At 35.4% G+C, this 17017-nt stretch overlaps 1 protein-coding gene across 1 annotated transcript; it reads right to left on the bottom strand.

The window, feature by feature from the left end:
- Positions 1–2775: 2775 nt before the first annotated feature.
- On the bottom strand, positions 2776–14633 carry LOC113239627 (mitochondrial genome maintenance exonuclease 1-like). Its single transcript, XM_026476688.1, has 3 exons — positions 14326–14633; positions 6648–6993; positions 2776–4231 (listed from the first exon to the last, which is right to left on the bottom strand). The coding sequence occupies exons 1-2, from the start codon at positions 14571–14573 to the stop codon at positions 6657–6659; spliced, it is 585 nt and encodes a 194-aa protein (XP_026332473.1). The 5' UTR covers positions 14574–14633; the 3' UTR covers positions 2776–4231; positions 6648–6656.
- Between the last annotated feature and the right edge of the window lie 2384 nt (positions 14634–17017).

Raw genomic sequence — 17017 nt, 5'->3', positions numbered from 1 at the left:
GTGCAATTCTGACTTGAGCATTGAGTAGAGTTCTAGAATACGACCCTAAGAACTCAAACTCATCTTTAATAGTCTACATTGATTATTAAGGGCGGTAAATAAGATATTACTAACGAATAACTCGACGATTGTAATTTTTACCGCCCGTGTTACATACAATGTTTTTCTTCACATTTGCGAAGAAATAGATACAACGATAATTTATTTCTTGTATAAATAAACTTCGCTTCACAACACAACATTTACGGATTTTGCAAATGGCGGGTTTATTTTTTTTTAACAGATTGCCAGCTATTCTTCTATAGATAACACAACACGAAATAAAATGTTATAAAAGAAGGAACAGACATATGCAGCCGCAATGTATTAGATACAAAATAAATAATTTCCAAATTATAAAAATACTGCAGAATTTGAATTCACAAAATAAATTTAGTAAAATATAGTTAAATTGCAAGCGTTTAGTTTTTTTAATATTTCAAGTTTATGCAAAATACAGGTACGTTCAGATTTTTCGAGCATAGAAACAATAGAAACTTTTTGTTTAATCTTGACGTAAAAAAACCAATAGGGCGATAATGTAATGAAAAAGCCCGAGTGTATAATTTAAGACATTACGGTCGACTTTGCCTGCATGGCATGACACTATTTACGAGAAAGTGTGATGAAATAATGTATTACTAGACGATAAAATTATAATTAAAGAAAGTAACTTAAAAACTTTATTTATTAACATAGCAATACTTGTAAAGAAATACGAAACTATCTACAACAATTTTTGTCATGGTATGATTTTTGTCTTTCGATATTTCTATTATTTATATTATGCTAGCTAGTGCTCGGGAATTCGTATGCGTAAAATAATCGAGTAGCCTTAATAATATATTAGTTTTAATTACTAAATGATAACAGATGTTTACCTATTGAGTGAGGATATTCTGAAAATGTATTTATCTTGAACAGTTTCTATAATTAAATATAAAATTAAAAACAATAGTAAATACTTACAGGATCGGCATACAATTCCGAATTGAATACACTTATTATTGTTCCGAACAAAAATCATTTGCACAGTTATAAAACCGTCTAATTTACGTATAAATAACAACACCTTTTAAAATTGTTAATCAAATGTTCAATTGTTGATTTTTCGAAGAAATTGTTCAAATGTAACGAACTTTTCAGTGAGTTCAGAACTTACGAGACAATCGCACAACCGCCAACCGGCGTTTTTCGAATACCTCTAAAATTGTACGCTATTCCGCCACTAGATTTCCCGCCAAAGTTGCAATAATCCTACTAAACCGAAACGGCCATCGCCTCCAACGAAGTCACAAACTCAATAGCACAACATATAATTTAGTGGCGTTATAAGGATTTCATTCATGTTTTTGTTATAACACGACCGATTTCCAAGATATAGAGCAACGTTGTGCGGCAGGTTCTGTGAGGCACTTTCATATTTGGTTACATTGTTCGTTACGCGACTGTGGCGCCATCTTCTCGACCCTTTGTGAACTTTTACTCTTGGCAACAAGGCTGATCGTACGAACTATTCTACTAGATGCCATACTTCTTTTAAAACAAAAGAGCCATAATAAACAAATAACTTCAAATATTTATTACCTACTTTCAGCACACGTTGAAGTTAGTAAAATAAAAATCCAAGTATACAAATTCTAAATACTTTATTAATAATAGAATAACAATAAAAACTTAATCAGAAGTTATGCTAGTTTGGAGATTACTATTGCCGTTTATTTTAAGGCATTATATAATCTTGTAATATTAATAGTTATAGGAAGAACTTATAACTAATTAGGGGACATACTGAGCGCATTAGTGCCTAGTCATTAAACAAAACTAGAAATAAAAAAACAATGATGTCAAGTCTCGCGAACACAATTGAAGTGCGTTAGAATCTTTTTAACAAATTATAAGTGAAAAAAAACAGACTTTTAATTTTGAGCAAATAAAAACAACATGATCTGTTATTTAAGACGGCATCGACACATATTTATTCAATTCTAACACAACATGTATTCTAGAGATCGTAACATTGACTATCAGCTTACACCAGAGGTACCCCGACTTTTTTTTTCTCAACGACCACTTTCAAAATTTATCTGGTTCCGGTGGACCCCCTGCAGCTACATTTCTTCCATATCCATATGATTTTTTGTCACGCCAACGTAGACCCCCGTCGAGTCTCCCGTGGACCCCTGGGGGTCCACCTGTCCCCTAGGGAACTAAGGGTTTACATGAACAGTACATACACTTAAATTAATTATGTGATTGCGAGATTAAACACCAATAATTTCATATGGCAACACAGACCCTTTCTTAGTATCATAAATTCACATTTTAAATTATTCAAAGTTTATATATGCTATCAATTAGTCCCCATATTAAGTAAATAATATGTACAGTAACAAAACTTAAAAGTTCCACTACCACTATAACGAAAATTATTTCCAAAACGAATGTAAACTTAATTAAAGAACGAACATTTAAAAACAATCGAAATCAACAGAGAAAACGATGACGTTCAAAAAATAATCATTGCCGAATTATTGTATGTACGTACTTTAAGCTTTTTTTTCAATTTGTTCAAAATTATAAGTAGAATGCATTGGTAGAATGTTTAGAATTATTGCTATAGTGAGCAGTTCTTATTCAGCCTATCACTATTTCTTTTCTATTTTTTAATTTGCACATGAAACCAAATATTGTCGTAACTCAAAATTGTGGAATTGAAAAAACACGATTTGATTTGTGATGATTGATGTGTGTGCAATTTAGAAATATTTTAAATGTATTGGTTTCGTTCAGTAATTTTTTGAAGTTTTTTGAAGTTTTTTGAAGTTTTTTCTCGATTCCACAATTTAAGTTGCGATAGTGTTTGATTTCATTTGCGAATTATTTTCTATTAATGAATACAAACAGGCAATTCGTTTTACTAAACTTACGTTCGGAAAGTTAGAAAAATGCTACGGTTCTTTATATTTTTATTACATGTAAATGGATACTTTATTCTAAGAACGATCGCTGACTAGGTATTAATATTATTTGGCATAAAATAAAATTATCTGAAGCATAGACGTAATCGAAAGGAAGGCAATCAAATTGTTGAAGACAATGAAGCAAAAGCAAATTAATATTATTATTACATTTTGTAAAACCGACGATGGCATTTGCACTGAAAGGGGACGCAGAATTGCTAAATCATTTAAAGAACTTCATATACTGAGTGCTCGTCCAAATATGTGTATCAATATTGTAAATTGATCTGTATGGTACTCCAAGTGAGAACCGTGTGAGAATCTGAGTAACAGTTAACGAGGTCCATTTTAGCGCTTCACTTGGACACTATTGCAGGTGGTATAATTATAAGGAGACTGGGCGGCCTTCCTTCCAGCTATGCTGTAACATTCGGCGGCCAGAAAACGGTCACCAATTAGTAATTTAGAAAAAATTTTGTAAACGAGCTCCACTTTATACATGAGCACTGAGTGTGCTTCGTGACGATCCGTGCTGCAGAAAACGGATAAGTACCAATTTCGTATTCGGCGTTTACCACTGTAATAATCTGCAGTCTTATGACGACAAGGAGCAATACATGTGAATATAATTAAAGAACAATATAAAAGACTTGAATAATATCATTGTACCGTTACTTCTTGTCCATTACTTCCCTTTAAACAAGATAAGATAAAACTTAGCGAAAATATATTAGACAGATATCTATGTAAAGATGTAGTAATTAATCGGTCATTCTCGGACTGGTGTTCACTACTTAATTTCAGTGGTAATATTTATTATTTAAATATTCAAGTATATTAAATCTACTACTAAAATAATAAAACTTGCCACGGAAACTACGTAGTGAACACTAGTTCGTGAATCACCGTACCACAACATTTTAAGGAGACTATAGACAATTTGGAAACCCGCCGCTTTAAGACTGTAAGGTTTCCCTTATTTTAACATCGAATCAATGAACAATTAACCAGTCTTTATGACAACTTATCCGAATTGTAACAAATAACTTACTGAATTACTCAAATATCTACCCTATCTATATTTCGTTACCACTTTCGACTATGAACATTGTTCATTCGACTTTTCGTTATAACACATTTTAGAATTTGTTCACCATATTTGTTCGATTTCTTAGACATTAAGTTTCGGTGCTTGCTTGTGGCAGCTCTGATGGATATCTTTATCTCCACTGAAAAATAAATATATAGTGGTGAATTAGTTACAATTAATAGAAAAAAAAAAAGCATTTGTACTTCATAAACAATAACTTTTCCAAATTTGCATCAACACATAACCAGCTATTATTAGCATAGTGTTATTGCAGTGACTGGAATGGAGGTAGTTAATTTACCTAAAGTACGAACGTTTTCTAATTATGGACATTCCCATTTCGTCATCATTGTGTGTAACTATTTAACCGACTTCAAAAAAGGAGGTTCTCAATTCGACTGGTTTTTTATGTGGTTTATTGTGAACCGATTTTATTAATTCTTTTTTTTTTGTTGAAAAAAGGGTACCTCAGTATAGGTCCTATTTAAATTTAAGAAAATATTCCATCTCTAGGGGTGGCAAACTACAGAATGAATCCGGTTTCACGCACTATCCAGTAGCCAATTTCAATAAAACTTGGCAAAACGATGTGATTCCACGAACTTGGTCGGTTCTTTTTATAGTTACAGTTTATTTTCTAAACAGTCTACAATATAGTGTATAATGTTTATTTTTTAAATGACTAAAGTATTGAAATACTTAAGTACCTATATAAATACAACCACAATATTATTTTTTTAAACAATAATTAATTATTTATTTAATTAATTAATTAGGAAATAATAATTTGTCGCCAATGTTCTTTGTGTGTACACTGTGTAAATTTCAATAAATAATACGCATATTCAAATACAATCAATTCCAACAAGTCCCGGGATTCTTTAGTTTACGTAAATTAACTCCCTCAATTCCAATCACTGGTTACATGTAACGCTTATTTACAAACAATGAAATGTTTTGTACCTAATTGAAATTCATATTGTTTTGTTTTTGGTATTGGATAACATTGTACTTTACCAATAATTCTTTTTTATTTTTTTTATTACTAGTAGAGATTAGGTTTGAGTAGTTCATGAACTACGAATTGTTAGGAATATATTCCCGACACTAACCGACATAAACTAGATCGTCTTGCACAGTCTTAATAGTTCATCGGTCTTTTTAGTTCAGTATGAACTAGGAACTATCTACGTTGATAGTTCACCTGCCTTTTATTCATTAGGAATAGTTAGCGATCTTTCACTGCTCTATGCATAACAAAGAAATTCGTAAGATCTGCTAACTTGGTCTGTAGCTCAGTTGGCAAAGAGCTGTAACCCCGGTATGGCAACAAACGCTGGTTCGAGTCCAGTCAGATGGAAGGGATTTTTCGTCGAGTCCGATTTTTTAATCAATAATAATAACAAAGTACTAAAGTATTTTCACAAAACAATATTTGAAAATCAGGTAGTAAATCATGATATTGAATAAACGAAACAATATTTTATATTTCTTTTTCATTTATGTGAACCAGATTGTGCATAGTACGAATTGTAGTTATCAGAGACGATCATATTATCGCTTGACATTGTATTTTAAATTGCAATGTTTTGGTACTGATAATATTATATAAGTAAGTATTATAAACTAATATTATAATAATAAATTTTCTTCAGGAGAGAAAAGTTACTCAAAACATCCCCACAAAACCCCCTGAAAGAGGAAGACCCTCGGCTGCATGTTGGAACAATATCGAGAAAGACATGGGGTCGATCCATAACCTTACGATAACTCAGTTGTCGACCGATTCGATTTGATATCGTGCGATTTCTTTTCATTTTTATTCACAACACCCAAATTGAACGTCAAACTGTCGTATTCAGAGAACCGAACCGAAATGACGTCACACCCGTACGATTACTCTAACTTCTCGACCGGCGAAGGTTACAAACATTATTCAGAACACAGATCTCGAATGAAAGTCACCTAACGTCCTATTGTTTACAAAAAAAGTATGTAATATGGAAACATTATGGAAATCTCTTATTATTTTAAATGGAGTCTGGATTTTGTTAATTTATTTTATTGCAAGTCTAATGCATTCCTATATTTTAGACCTAGGATTATCATTTTTCTATAATCTATTTCACCGACTAACTCCGTAAACGCTGTTGGATAACGATATCGTATTTGAACCCGAATCGAACGCTTAACTTGAATGTTCTGAATAGCCCGGAAAACGCCCTTCGATTGGAAAACGATCCAATCGACGACAGAATGATTCCGTTAAAATATCGAAAAGTTCTGATCTGGGGTCCTGAACGCCCTGACTATCTCACCAACGCCAAGCCAGGACAGAGCGCCCTGGCTCCGAAGTACACGAAAGCCTGACCCCAAACTAAATGGGTAAATGGTGTAGTACGTGGGATTTAAATTGAAATCTAAGCACGACTACTCTATTTTTATAATCTTTTAAAATAAAGGTGTTTTATCTTTATTATCATCGTTAACGACAACATCATTAACATCTCTATTAATGACTGATTGATTGTATTGGTTGGCAACATAGTACTCACCGTAATTATTTAGAGATGTTCAATATCCTCTTCAAACAATCTTTTACCACCTTGCAGAATCTTCTCCCCGTCTTTGCCATACTTCCGCATGTATTCCTCCAGCCGGATCAACCATTGCGCCCAATGCTCCCTCAGTTTGTCTGTCGTCAAATGATACGCGTCCGCCTTTGAACCGTCCGTGTAAGCAATGACTAATAAGGCATCTCGTACATTTAAATGCTTGTAGTTCAAGTCGTTGGACACTGCCCCGAAATACGCCGCCAGTTGTACAGGATTGTCGTACGTGAGAAGGATTGACTTGCGAGGTTTGTCGGATTTTTTCCACTCGATGAGAGTTGGTTTGTCCCTGAAAAAATATACATACGAGGGGTAAGTTTAGGACCGACGGAGGATATTTGTGATTTCACACAGGTGTCTTGGGGAACAAATGAAAAGCCATAGCCTCTTGTTTATGTTCACCGAAAGACCAAACTGACTGTACAGTCAACAGCATATCAAGCTATTCACACATTCGTTCGAATATCGCCTCTAGTACAACGGAACAAGATCCGTCAATGTGTAGCTTGATGTGCTGCCGTCTGCACCACTCTAAGATTATAAAATATGGTAGTTAAACTAAACTCAACATAGAAATTTGTAAAGAATAATAGATGTTACGTTATTTTACGAAGACCTCATTTTAACCCCCAACGAAAAATAAGGGAGTTGTAAGTATGAGGGCTTTGTCTGTGTATCTGTATTTGTCTGTGGTATCGTAGCTCCCCTTAATCTCAAGGCGATTTTTTTTTATTTGATGGCTTTTTTGATGCTTAATGAACATCTGTTCTTCTTCTGATCTTTGACGCCGCCTGCTTAGCCGGCCAGCAAGAGGCGGACTGATAGAATGTCTATTTTGGTTGGTCTTTTGTTTTGAATTTTCTTTTGATTTTATTGAGACGAAATAAAGACTGTTTGCGTTTTGGTTTTTTTCCTTCGTTTTCAAGTTCTTTTCCACAGTTAATGTAAGCATGTTAGTCATAAAATGAATATTTATTATACTTTCACCTGTCTCGTCGACTTGAAATTTGTTATACCGTTAATCCAATGACATTAATAGTATTTTACGAGATTTTAAGATTTAATTATGTAATAATTGCATACAATTGTTTTTCTACAAGTAAATAAAATTATGAAACAGAACTAATAATTAATGTACGCATTTTAAAAAATAAATTATAAGCCATTTCTTAGGGCAGGCAAAGGTTCTACTATACAGCTTTTTCACATATTTAGACGAAGGCCACACAAACGCTACGAAACAAAAAAACAAAGAGATAGAACTGGCCAAGTGTCGCATATATTTTAACCAAATTTTTTTTTTATAAAGATTTACGGCCCGGTTGCAAGACATTTAGGCCAATTTAACTAATCAAGAGGCAGTAAAGCCATAGATTACTTAATAGTTACTACGTAAGTATAGCGTTTGAGTAGCGTCCTGATATTTTAATTAGCAAAAATACGACGTTCTTTTTTTGAAACTCATTATAGTTATGTGTACAGAACTTTATTTAAATTATTATCATAGACAATAGAAATTTGAATCAGAACTAGAAAGAGCGCCTTTATGATAATAGTTTATGAAATTATAAACAACCGATTAAAGTGCAGGAGTAGAAAAAATAATATACATTGGTCTGATGCTGCAACAGGCCAGTCCGCTGACTACCATTTTAAATTCTACCAATTTATATCCACACACATTAATTACATGCTTAAGTAAAAGAAGACTACCCAACTCGTCAACTACTGTTCTCATTTCTTTTCTTTTTCATCTGTTGGGCTCATTAAATTGGTCTCGATGTGTCAATAAAATCACCATCTGTAAGCTAACAAGCTTACGGATGGTGATTTTTATTGACCTTTTGGAGTACACTGTATTTTTTCGGGGTTTTTTCATTTAATTTAAGCGTTATACGCAAATAAGTAAACACGTAATCACACGTAATATTGAACAGTGAAAACCCGTAATAGAAACCAATCAAAGATTTAAAGTACTGTCAAGTTCTCTAATAGGATATCGATTTCCTTTCTCATACTTGTGAAATATATAATGCTTTTCAATAGCACTCAAAATGTATAAAGTTATTTTTTTTTAATAATTGCAGGCATTCAGTCAGGTGCTACAAAAAAAACGGCACTTGTTTATGATCTCATACCTTGACGACGCCTTACAAACTTCATACTAATGATTGTTTAGCTAAAAATAAAATGCATAAAAATAAAAATATCCCCGGTTTTCCTTGACAGATTGAAAAACAAAATTCAGATTCATTTTGACTTGACTTTGACTGAATACTGAACGAACTTACTAATATCAATTTAAAACAGACCGCAATCAATTGAGACACGCGTCATTACATTGAGTAATTTCTGCGCAAAAATTGTTCGACTGCTGAGATTGTATTTATAGAAGCAACAATTATTCAAGGCCCGTGTTAATAAATAGCTCCTATGTTCGGTATTAAGTGCGCATCGGTTGAAATGGCAGTCAGATCTCGTGTTGAATTCCAAGGTTTCTTTATTTAATTTTTGTAAAACTCCTTGTGAAAGAGTTCGTCCTGAGAAGTAATGTCACCTTCCCTATTTCTGCCGCCAAGCAGTAATGGTGTTACTGCGTTACTGTTTTGAAGGGTACGGGTGCTGGTAAAATTATAGGCACATAGGACTTGTCAACTCATGTCTCAGGGTACAGGGCACTGCAACTGCTGTGGACAGGCTTCGTTCTTCCCGTCATTTGGTCTAATAAAAAATCTTTACACTTTATACTTCTACAATCTTCTTAGCAAAAACTGACTTAAACATAGACCTACAAAACTTAAAACTTAATTAATAATATAGTGTGACGTTTTACGGTCCTATCCCCATAGTAGCTAGTGACTCTTGGGATTACAAATTTACCCGATATTATTTTTGATACGGTTGATAATAGACGCAACACACTAACGATGAAGGAAGAATATAAATTATAAGTGGCGGAATGGAAGATACTTCGAGAGATTCTGGGACCAATCAAAGGAGAATTTGGGAACAGTAGGGCCAGATTCAATAGAGAGATAGAAGAACTAGTGTCTCAGCCGAACGTAACCGGGGAAATAAAATATGCTCGACTTTGCAGGATGTGTGGAAAGAATGGGAGAGGATCGAGCTGCCAAAAGAGCGTATTTGGCGCAAACTACGGGTCATCGTCCAGTGGTCCGTCCAAGATATCGCTGGAAGGATTTAACTGCCTTCGTAGCCGAACGGTTACCATGCCGGACTGCCACGCAGAGGTCTCAGGTTCGATTCCTGGGCAGGGAGAAATATTTGTATGGCCTACATTTATTTCTCTCGTGAGTTTTGGTGTAATTTATGTTTGTCTATGTGTGTACCCATGGCACCCGCGGCACAGGGTTTTCCTAGTGCGGGGCTATGTTGAGTGCGTGCGTTATTTAAAAAAAAAAGATGAAGTCGTCAAAGACCTAAAGGAACTGAGTGCGTCCGAATGGTCGGGATTGGCACAAGACCGACAGAAATGGCGTACTTTGGTATGGGAGGCCAAGATCCCCTTCGGGTCACTGAGCCAGCGAAATAAGTAAGTACACAGCAAAGAGTCACGCTCCTGTGCGCTATGGTTATTGACAGCCAATAGATAGAGAGAAATTTTGAATAATTTATTGAAATCACCATTACCTTTGACTTACGAATAACTATATCATTATCGCATGCTATTTGCAGACATCTAGTTATAGTTTACATATCATTAAAACTGACCCAATTAGTTACTACCACTGCGTTTAAATTACTTATTACATCAATGTGAGCACGCCCATGTGACATTATTAAAAAAACTAAATGTTGTACCTAATTTAATCTGTTGAAGTGTATGTGAATAAATGTATAATATTATACCTTCAATATGGCTAATGTTAAGCCGTGGTAGCCTAATGCTTTCACTTACCGCCTTTCAAGCAGAGGCCGTGGGTTCGAATCCGGGCTGAGTTTTTCCGAAGTTAGGTGCGAAATTTAATTTAAAATTTACCACAAGCTTTTTGGTGATAGAAAACGTCGTAATGAATCATTAACGTCGAAGAAGCTTCGCTACCCTCGGAAAACGTGTCAAAAGTGAGAGAAAAGAGAGAAGTGACGGCTTGACCCATCGCCCTCAACAAGTGAGACCGGGACGGGATCCCCGTCTCCTGTACGCTGGCCTCTTTCATTACAGGCCTAAAAAACGTGTTTAGTAAATCGATCGATGTCTAGTAAAAGTAAGCAGTTTCCTTTCAAAACAAACCTGTTTTTTCAGCATGTAGTTGTTAAGTAGATTTATAAAAATAATAATATAAAAATTATAAGTGTCATTAGGATTAATACATTCGAGTTTGACTAATGTGAAACTGTCATGAAATTCTCGATCAAAACTGTATTATCTAAACTAAATAATGTTGATAGCCTCGAAATTCTATAAAGCCAGTGTCATTATATTGTCATCGATAAGCAGTGATAATAAGAATGTTTGTTATGTTGAAATATTCGCATTTATTTATATCTCAATTATCAGGTTTACGGAACAATGAAAATGTCATAGTTTCAGTCTTTGTTTATGAATTGCGAAATCGTTCTGCGCATATTCTAATTGTATTTGTATGGACTTCATTTTAAAGTACCAATTTATCGGGGTGTACCATTGACTTACAAATAAATGGACGACGGGTCTAATACGAAAACCACGAAAAAAATGTCCCAAGTTAACCTATTTAAACGTAGTGACATGTAAAGGAATATGAAAAAGCTAAAACGTTAGATTTCAATTGTAATGTCATCGCAGTACTGTCTAATTTTGCTTGCTTCGCTGTCAGTCGAACAAACGAAGACTAAAGCGCGAATGACGCTCTGTATACGATTTTAACGCCCTATAAGTTCGGACACTTTTTAGCGCGGACCCGACGTCCATATAATTGTAAGTCAATGGGGTGTACATAACAGATTCGCTTCAAAGTCAAAGTTGAAGAATCCTTTATTCCGTAGGTAAAATAAATTCAAGCTACTACTCGTTCACTACGCCGACTTCTCCGAGAAGAACGAGCAAGAAACTCTAGGGATTGCTCTTTTGAAATAAATATATGCTATGAAATAGACTTTGATTCAAGTTTATGTGGAGTCTAGAGCCGTGTCGTCTTTCCATACGTCTTTATCTAACACGTATTCTTAAATTTTGTAACATGACTTTTCAATCAAAATATTTTTAATGTAGTTTTTAAACTTAGGAAATGATAATCTTAATATATGCTCCGGAATCTTATTGTAAAATGTACACAGTTCCACAAAAAAGGGAACCTTGGTCACCTTTACCTTGGTGAAATTTGCTTGCTTAATTCAAATATATTGTCACACCTTTCCGGCTTTAGGGTAGATAATACAAATCAATCAAATCAAACTGGCAGCTGTAGAGCTCCTTGTGAAAGAGTTCGTCCAGGGAAGCACTGCCACTTTACCTATTTCTGCCGCCAAGCAGTAATGTGAGCATTTCTGCGTTCCGGTTTGGAAGGGAAGGATGCTGGTGAAATTGCAGGCACATGGGACTTGGCAACTTATGTCAAAGAGTGACGGGCGCAGTGGCAGGGCCCCTAAGATCTTTGCGATTAAAATCTCTAAGTGGCACTGCAACTGTAATGAATAGACGTGTCGCTTACAACCAGGCGCACGACTTCTTCGTCCCGTAATTATCAGCATCATTACATATCTCCTCTAAGGTGAAGGTAGTGAAGTCTTCGTCATGCAATCTGCACCACAATGTTTTCCTTTACCGTTAGCGAGAAGTAGTGCTACTAAATATTAGCAAATAATATGTACGTAACCATTGACTTACAATTATATGGACGTCGGGTCCGCGCTAAAAAGTGTCCGCACTTGTAAGGCGCTAAAATCGTATACAGAGCGCGACACTCCGCTTTAGTCTTCATTTGTTCTACTGACAGCGCGATACTGCGATGACATTACAATTTAAATTTCGAATAGGTTGACTTGGGACATTTTTTTCGTGGTTTTTGTATTAGACCCGTCGTCCATTTATTTGTAAGTCAATGTACGTAACATAAAAATTGAATTCATAGGTGTATGCCGTTATAAATACGAAAAGTCAATCTCTCAATTATAAAGCAACTGGTCTCCCATTTAGTTACCACAGCTTTAAACCTGGTACAATTGAAGTATAAACCTTATCATGCTGGATAAATGTAACTGAGGACACCTGGGCCCACTCGTCTGATTTTAAATCATCTCAGTTGTCTGTCAATAAGTATCATTGCATTGAAAGATTCAAAGTATAAACTTGAGATGACCAGCAGTATACCGGAGTATCTAAATCAGAGACGAGAAAACTTTTTCATCGGAGACCAGAAAAAATAAAAAAATTTACAGGGAGCCAGAATTTAAAAAAAAAAAGAATTTTCTTTTCAAATATTTTTATTTTATTTTTGTATAAACTTATGTATTTTGTGTGTATGTTAACATGTTGTGAAAATATATTTCCTAGGGCCATAAACTCCTAATTTAGATAAGCCTCTCGCGGGTTGGAGTTGGCGCTCTAGGCTATCGACAACCAAAGTGTGGTGATTTTTATTGCCAGATTCGCTATTCAAACTATTATATTCTTTCTTTCTTTCAAAAATCAAGATATGCATAGCAATGTTCTGAGGTAGTTAATTAGTAAGGCAACATCGATCGTTAGTGATTGAATGCATTAATGCCATCAGTGGCATTCCACTGACACTAGTGAGACTCAACTCCCATTGCAACTACATTTAGAAAAACAGGAAATACTATCATAATTACAATATAATCTAAGCGGAGTCTCAAAGGAATTACAATGACCAGTAGTTTAAAAAAAAATTTCAGAATTGGGGCCCTGGAGACGGTCCGAAAAAAAATCGGCGAAAAAGCGACGTGTCCCACTTGGGCCACTCAGAGCTATAAATCGCAAAGATCTGAGGGGTACTTAAACTGCTTGTTACTCGAGGAGAGATTCCGCGAGGACGCCGCGCGGCGACCGCCCAGTTACCACGCCTTCATGTACATTAATGCGAATCTGAATTCTATTTACTAGGCAACAACATTTAAATTCCTCCAAATTCAAGCCAGACTCGCCCGCGTGCACGGGATGCTCATTTAAGTTAAAACGTAAAAGCTAAATGAATAGAGCGTATTTTGTTATGACAGTTAGACTCACGCGGTCGGTGTGCGGCGGCAACGCGAACTCCGCTCGGCGACCGCGCGAGGTGAACGCAATGAAATTCGTGTCGAATAATTGCGCCCTTATCTTAACCGAAGCGCAGTAACGCTATACTACGTGGCGGCAGAAATAGGTAAGGTGGCAGTACCTCAAAGTCAAAGTCAAAGTCAAAGATTATTTATTCCATAGGTAAAATAAATTTACACTTGAAAACGTCACATTTAAGCTACTGCTCGTTCACTACGCTGACCTCCCTGAGAAGAACGAGCAAGAAACTCTAGGGATTGCTCTTTTCAAATAAACTTAAATCACCTCACTGGACGACTCTTTCACAAAGAGCACTACTGCGTAAATTTGCTGTAAAAAAATGACAGTACGTATAACCTAATCTACGGCGCGGTATCTACATGGTTTGAAAGATGTAATACTCACTCGTAATCAGCAATAGCATCAAAAATTCCCCTATACTTCAAGTCAGGGTGAACAACATTGGATTCTATGGCTTTGGGAGAGGATATACTCTTCAATACATCAGCAACAGACGACCAAACACCTTCGACTTCCTTTTCGATACGTAGTTGGCTGCGCGGCTGTGTGAAGTAGTTCTTTAGAGTACTGTGGAACTTTGTACCGACTGCCATTTGAGCTGTAATTAAGAAGAAGTATCTGTTAGTTTGCATAACATTATATCATATGTTATTGATAGTTCAAGATATGTATTCAATATATAGCAGAAGAAGCATGAAGGTAGAATTAATGCAGTAGAAATGAGAACATTGAGAAGTATGGCTGGAGTGACTCGGATGGAGAAATTACGGAACAATGTGATAAGAGAGCGTTGCAGCGTGGAAGAAGATATAGTGACAAAGCTAGAGAAAGAGATGCTTAGATGGTTCGGACATGTAGAGAGAATGAATGAAAGAAGACTGACGAAACAGATTTATAAGGCGAGTGTGAGCGGGCAAGTTGGTATGGGCCGACCAAGGCGAACTTACCTTGACCAAATTAAGGCCATCCTAAAAATGGGCCAGGTCAAGAAGTACCCTTAACCGACGAGCGTGTATGAAAGCACTGATGCGTGTTGATGAGGCGAAAGATGTGTGTCAGGACCGTAGCAAGTGGAAGACTGTTATCTCTGCCTACCCCAATGGAAAAGGCGTGAAGTATATGTATGTATGTATTCAATGTGAACAATTTTGTATTCTAAATGCTTAGTCTGTCTGTTGTGTGTTGTCGTCCTTACAAATACAAGGAATTAGACACGACTCGCGCGCCCGACCCGACACGCGCCCGACCCGCACCCGCTCTCTGTGTGTTTCACGCTTTAGTCAACTGTTTCTATTTTTCACTCTATGTTAATCTGTAAATTACCGTAATTCGGTTCAGCTCGTTATAATTGAATTAAATAAACAAATACCAAAAAGATTACGCGCAGGCATATGTGGTACGATATATGATAAAAAAGTATATTTACTGGGGTTCCTCGTTTAGTATAAGCTTAGAGTTTGAAAGACGAAAATTGTAACTTTTAAAAAAAACTCCAAAGCACGTGGAATTACATCTAATCGCCATTTAAGTACCAATTAAATTTAAATGGGATCAATATTGTGGTATCTTCTTTCCAACAAAAAAATAATCATCAAAATCGGTTCACAAATGCCGCGTTATCGCGTAACATACAAACAAAAAAAAGTCAAATTAAGAACCTTCTCCTTTCTTTATAAGTCGGTTTAAAACAGGTTCGTTTCGACGTAATAAATACAATGTTTTCTCATTGTATCTCGTAACAGTGGTCAACTAAGATTTTTGTTACTAGAATGAGATATACCCTATTTTCCAATTTAGCGTTCCACGCATTTGAACATGAAGTGAGACGATTTCAGGGCTAAATTGCTAATTTCAGACCATTGAAAATGAGTCATTCATAGCTGCAATTTGAACAATACTAAAGACTAGCTAATCCTAATTCAATAGATAACACATTTAATTGTGACGACATAAAATCAATGACCTGATTGATAATTTATTTATTTATGCAATACAAGAAGTATCAATAAAATAATGTAAACAAAACAATTTCACAATCAAACCAAGAACTGTATATTACTGGCTATAAAAATCGCCACACTTGTTTGTCGATGGCATTTAAATCAATGTTGGGCTAACACCAGCCCGCGTAGAGCATTAATCCGGATATAGCTTCTAAAGTAGGAGTGTTTGGCCCTCAGAAATATATTTTCATAGCCTCGTCGATATCGACTGACAAAATACCATATTATATATAATACCATGTTGTGTGTATCACATAATCTCAGTACAGAGTACTAAAAAAAACTGACCTCAAAAGTAATTCATCCCCTAGTTTGCCACCTTTAGAAGTGGAATATTTTCTTCAAATTCAAATGGGACCACTTCTGAGGTACCCTCTTTCCAGCAAAATTGGTTCAAGAGTTATCGCGTAACATACATACAAAAAAAACATACGGTCGAATTGATAACCTCCTCCTTTTTTTGAAGTAGGTTAAAAATAACATACCACTGCACAATAATAAATTAAAAATATTACAAAAGAAAATTCATTTCTTTTGAATTCTGGCTCCCTGGGAAATTGCTATTTTTTCTGGTCCCTAATAAAAACAGTTCCCCCATCCCTGATTAAGGATCGTATTCCAGAACTCTACTCAATGCTCAAGTCAGGATTTGAGCAGACTTGAGTATGATTTCAAGCACTGGAAATACGACCCTAATGGCAAGGACTTGAGTATGACTTTCAGTGCTCACTGCAATACTCAAGTCCTGACTTGAGTATTGAGTAGAGTTCTGGAATACAACCCTTAGATACTCCAAGTATACTGCTGGCCACCTCAAGTCTATACTTTGAATCAAATTTCAATGTAATAAGTTTTCCCCATCGTTTGAAGTGTACTTTAAAGTAAAAAAAATTAACACAGTTACGTTTTGTGCTATAGCACTTCACTGGCTTTTTTATAAATAAGTGAAGCCAAGAAGTGATTTCATAAATTCCTTCTACTAACAGTCATGTCAAATAATATATAAATGAAGGTCATGAAAGATACCTGGATTATTTTTGTTCAAGAGAATAATGTACTATTTTCTTTTGTCA

This window comes from Hyposmocoma kahamanoa, unplaced genomic scaffold, assembly GCF_003589595.1.
Source record: "Hyposmocoma kahamanoa isolate Upper Pololo Valley unplaced genomic scaffold, ASM358959v1 114, whole genome shotgun sequence".
In the NCBI taxonomy this organism is placed as follows: domain Eukaryota; kingdom Metazoa; phylum Arthropoda; class Insecta; order Lepidoptera; family Cosmopterigidae; genus Hyposmocoma; species Hyposmocoma kahamanoa.
The sequence above is the reverse complement of the archived record's forward strand: the minus strand, read 5'-3'. Positions and strand labels throughout refer to the sequence as shown.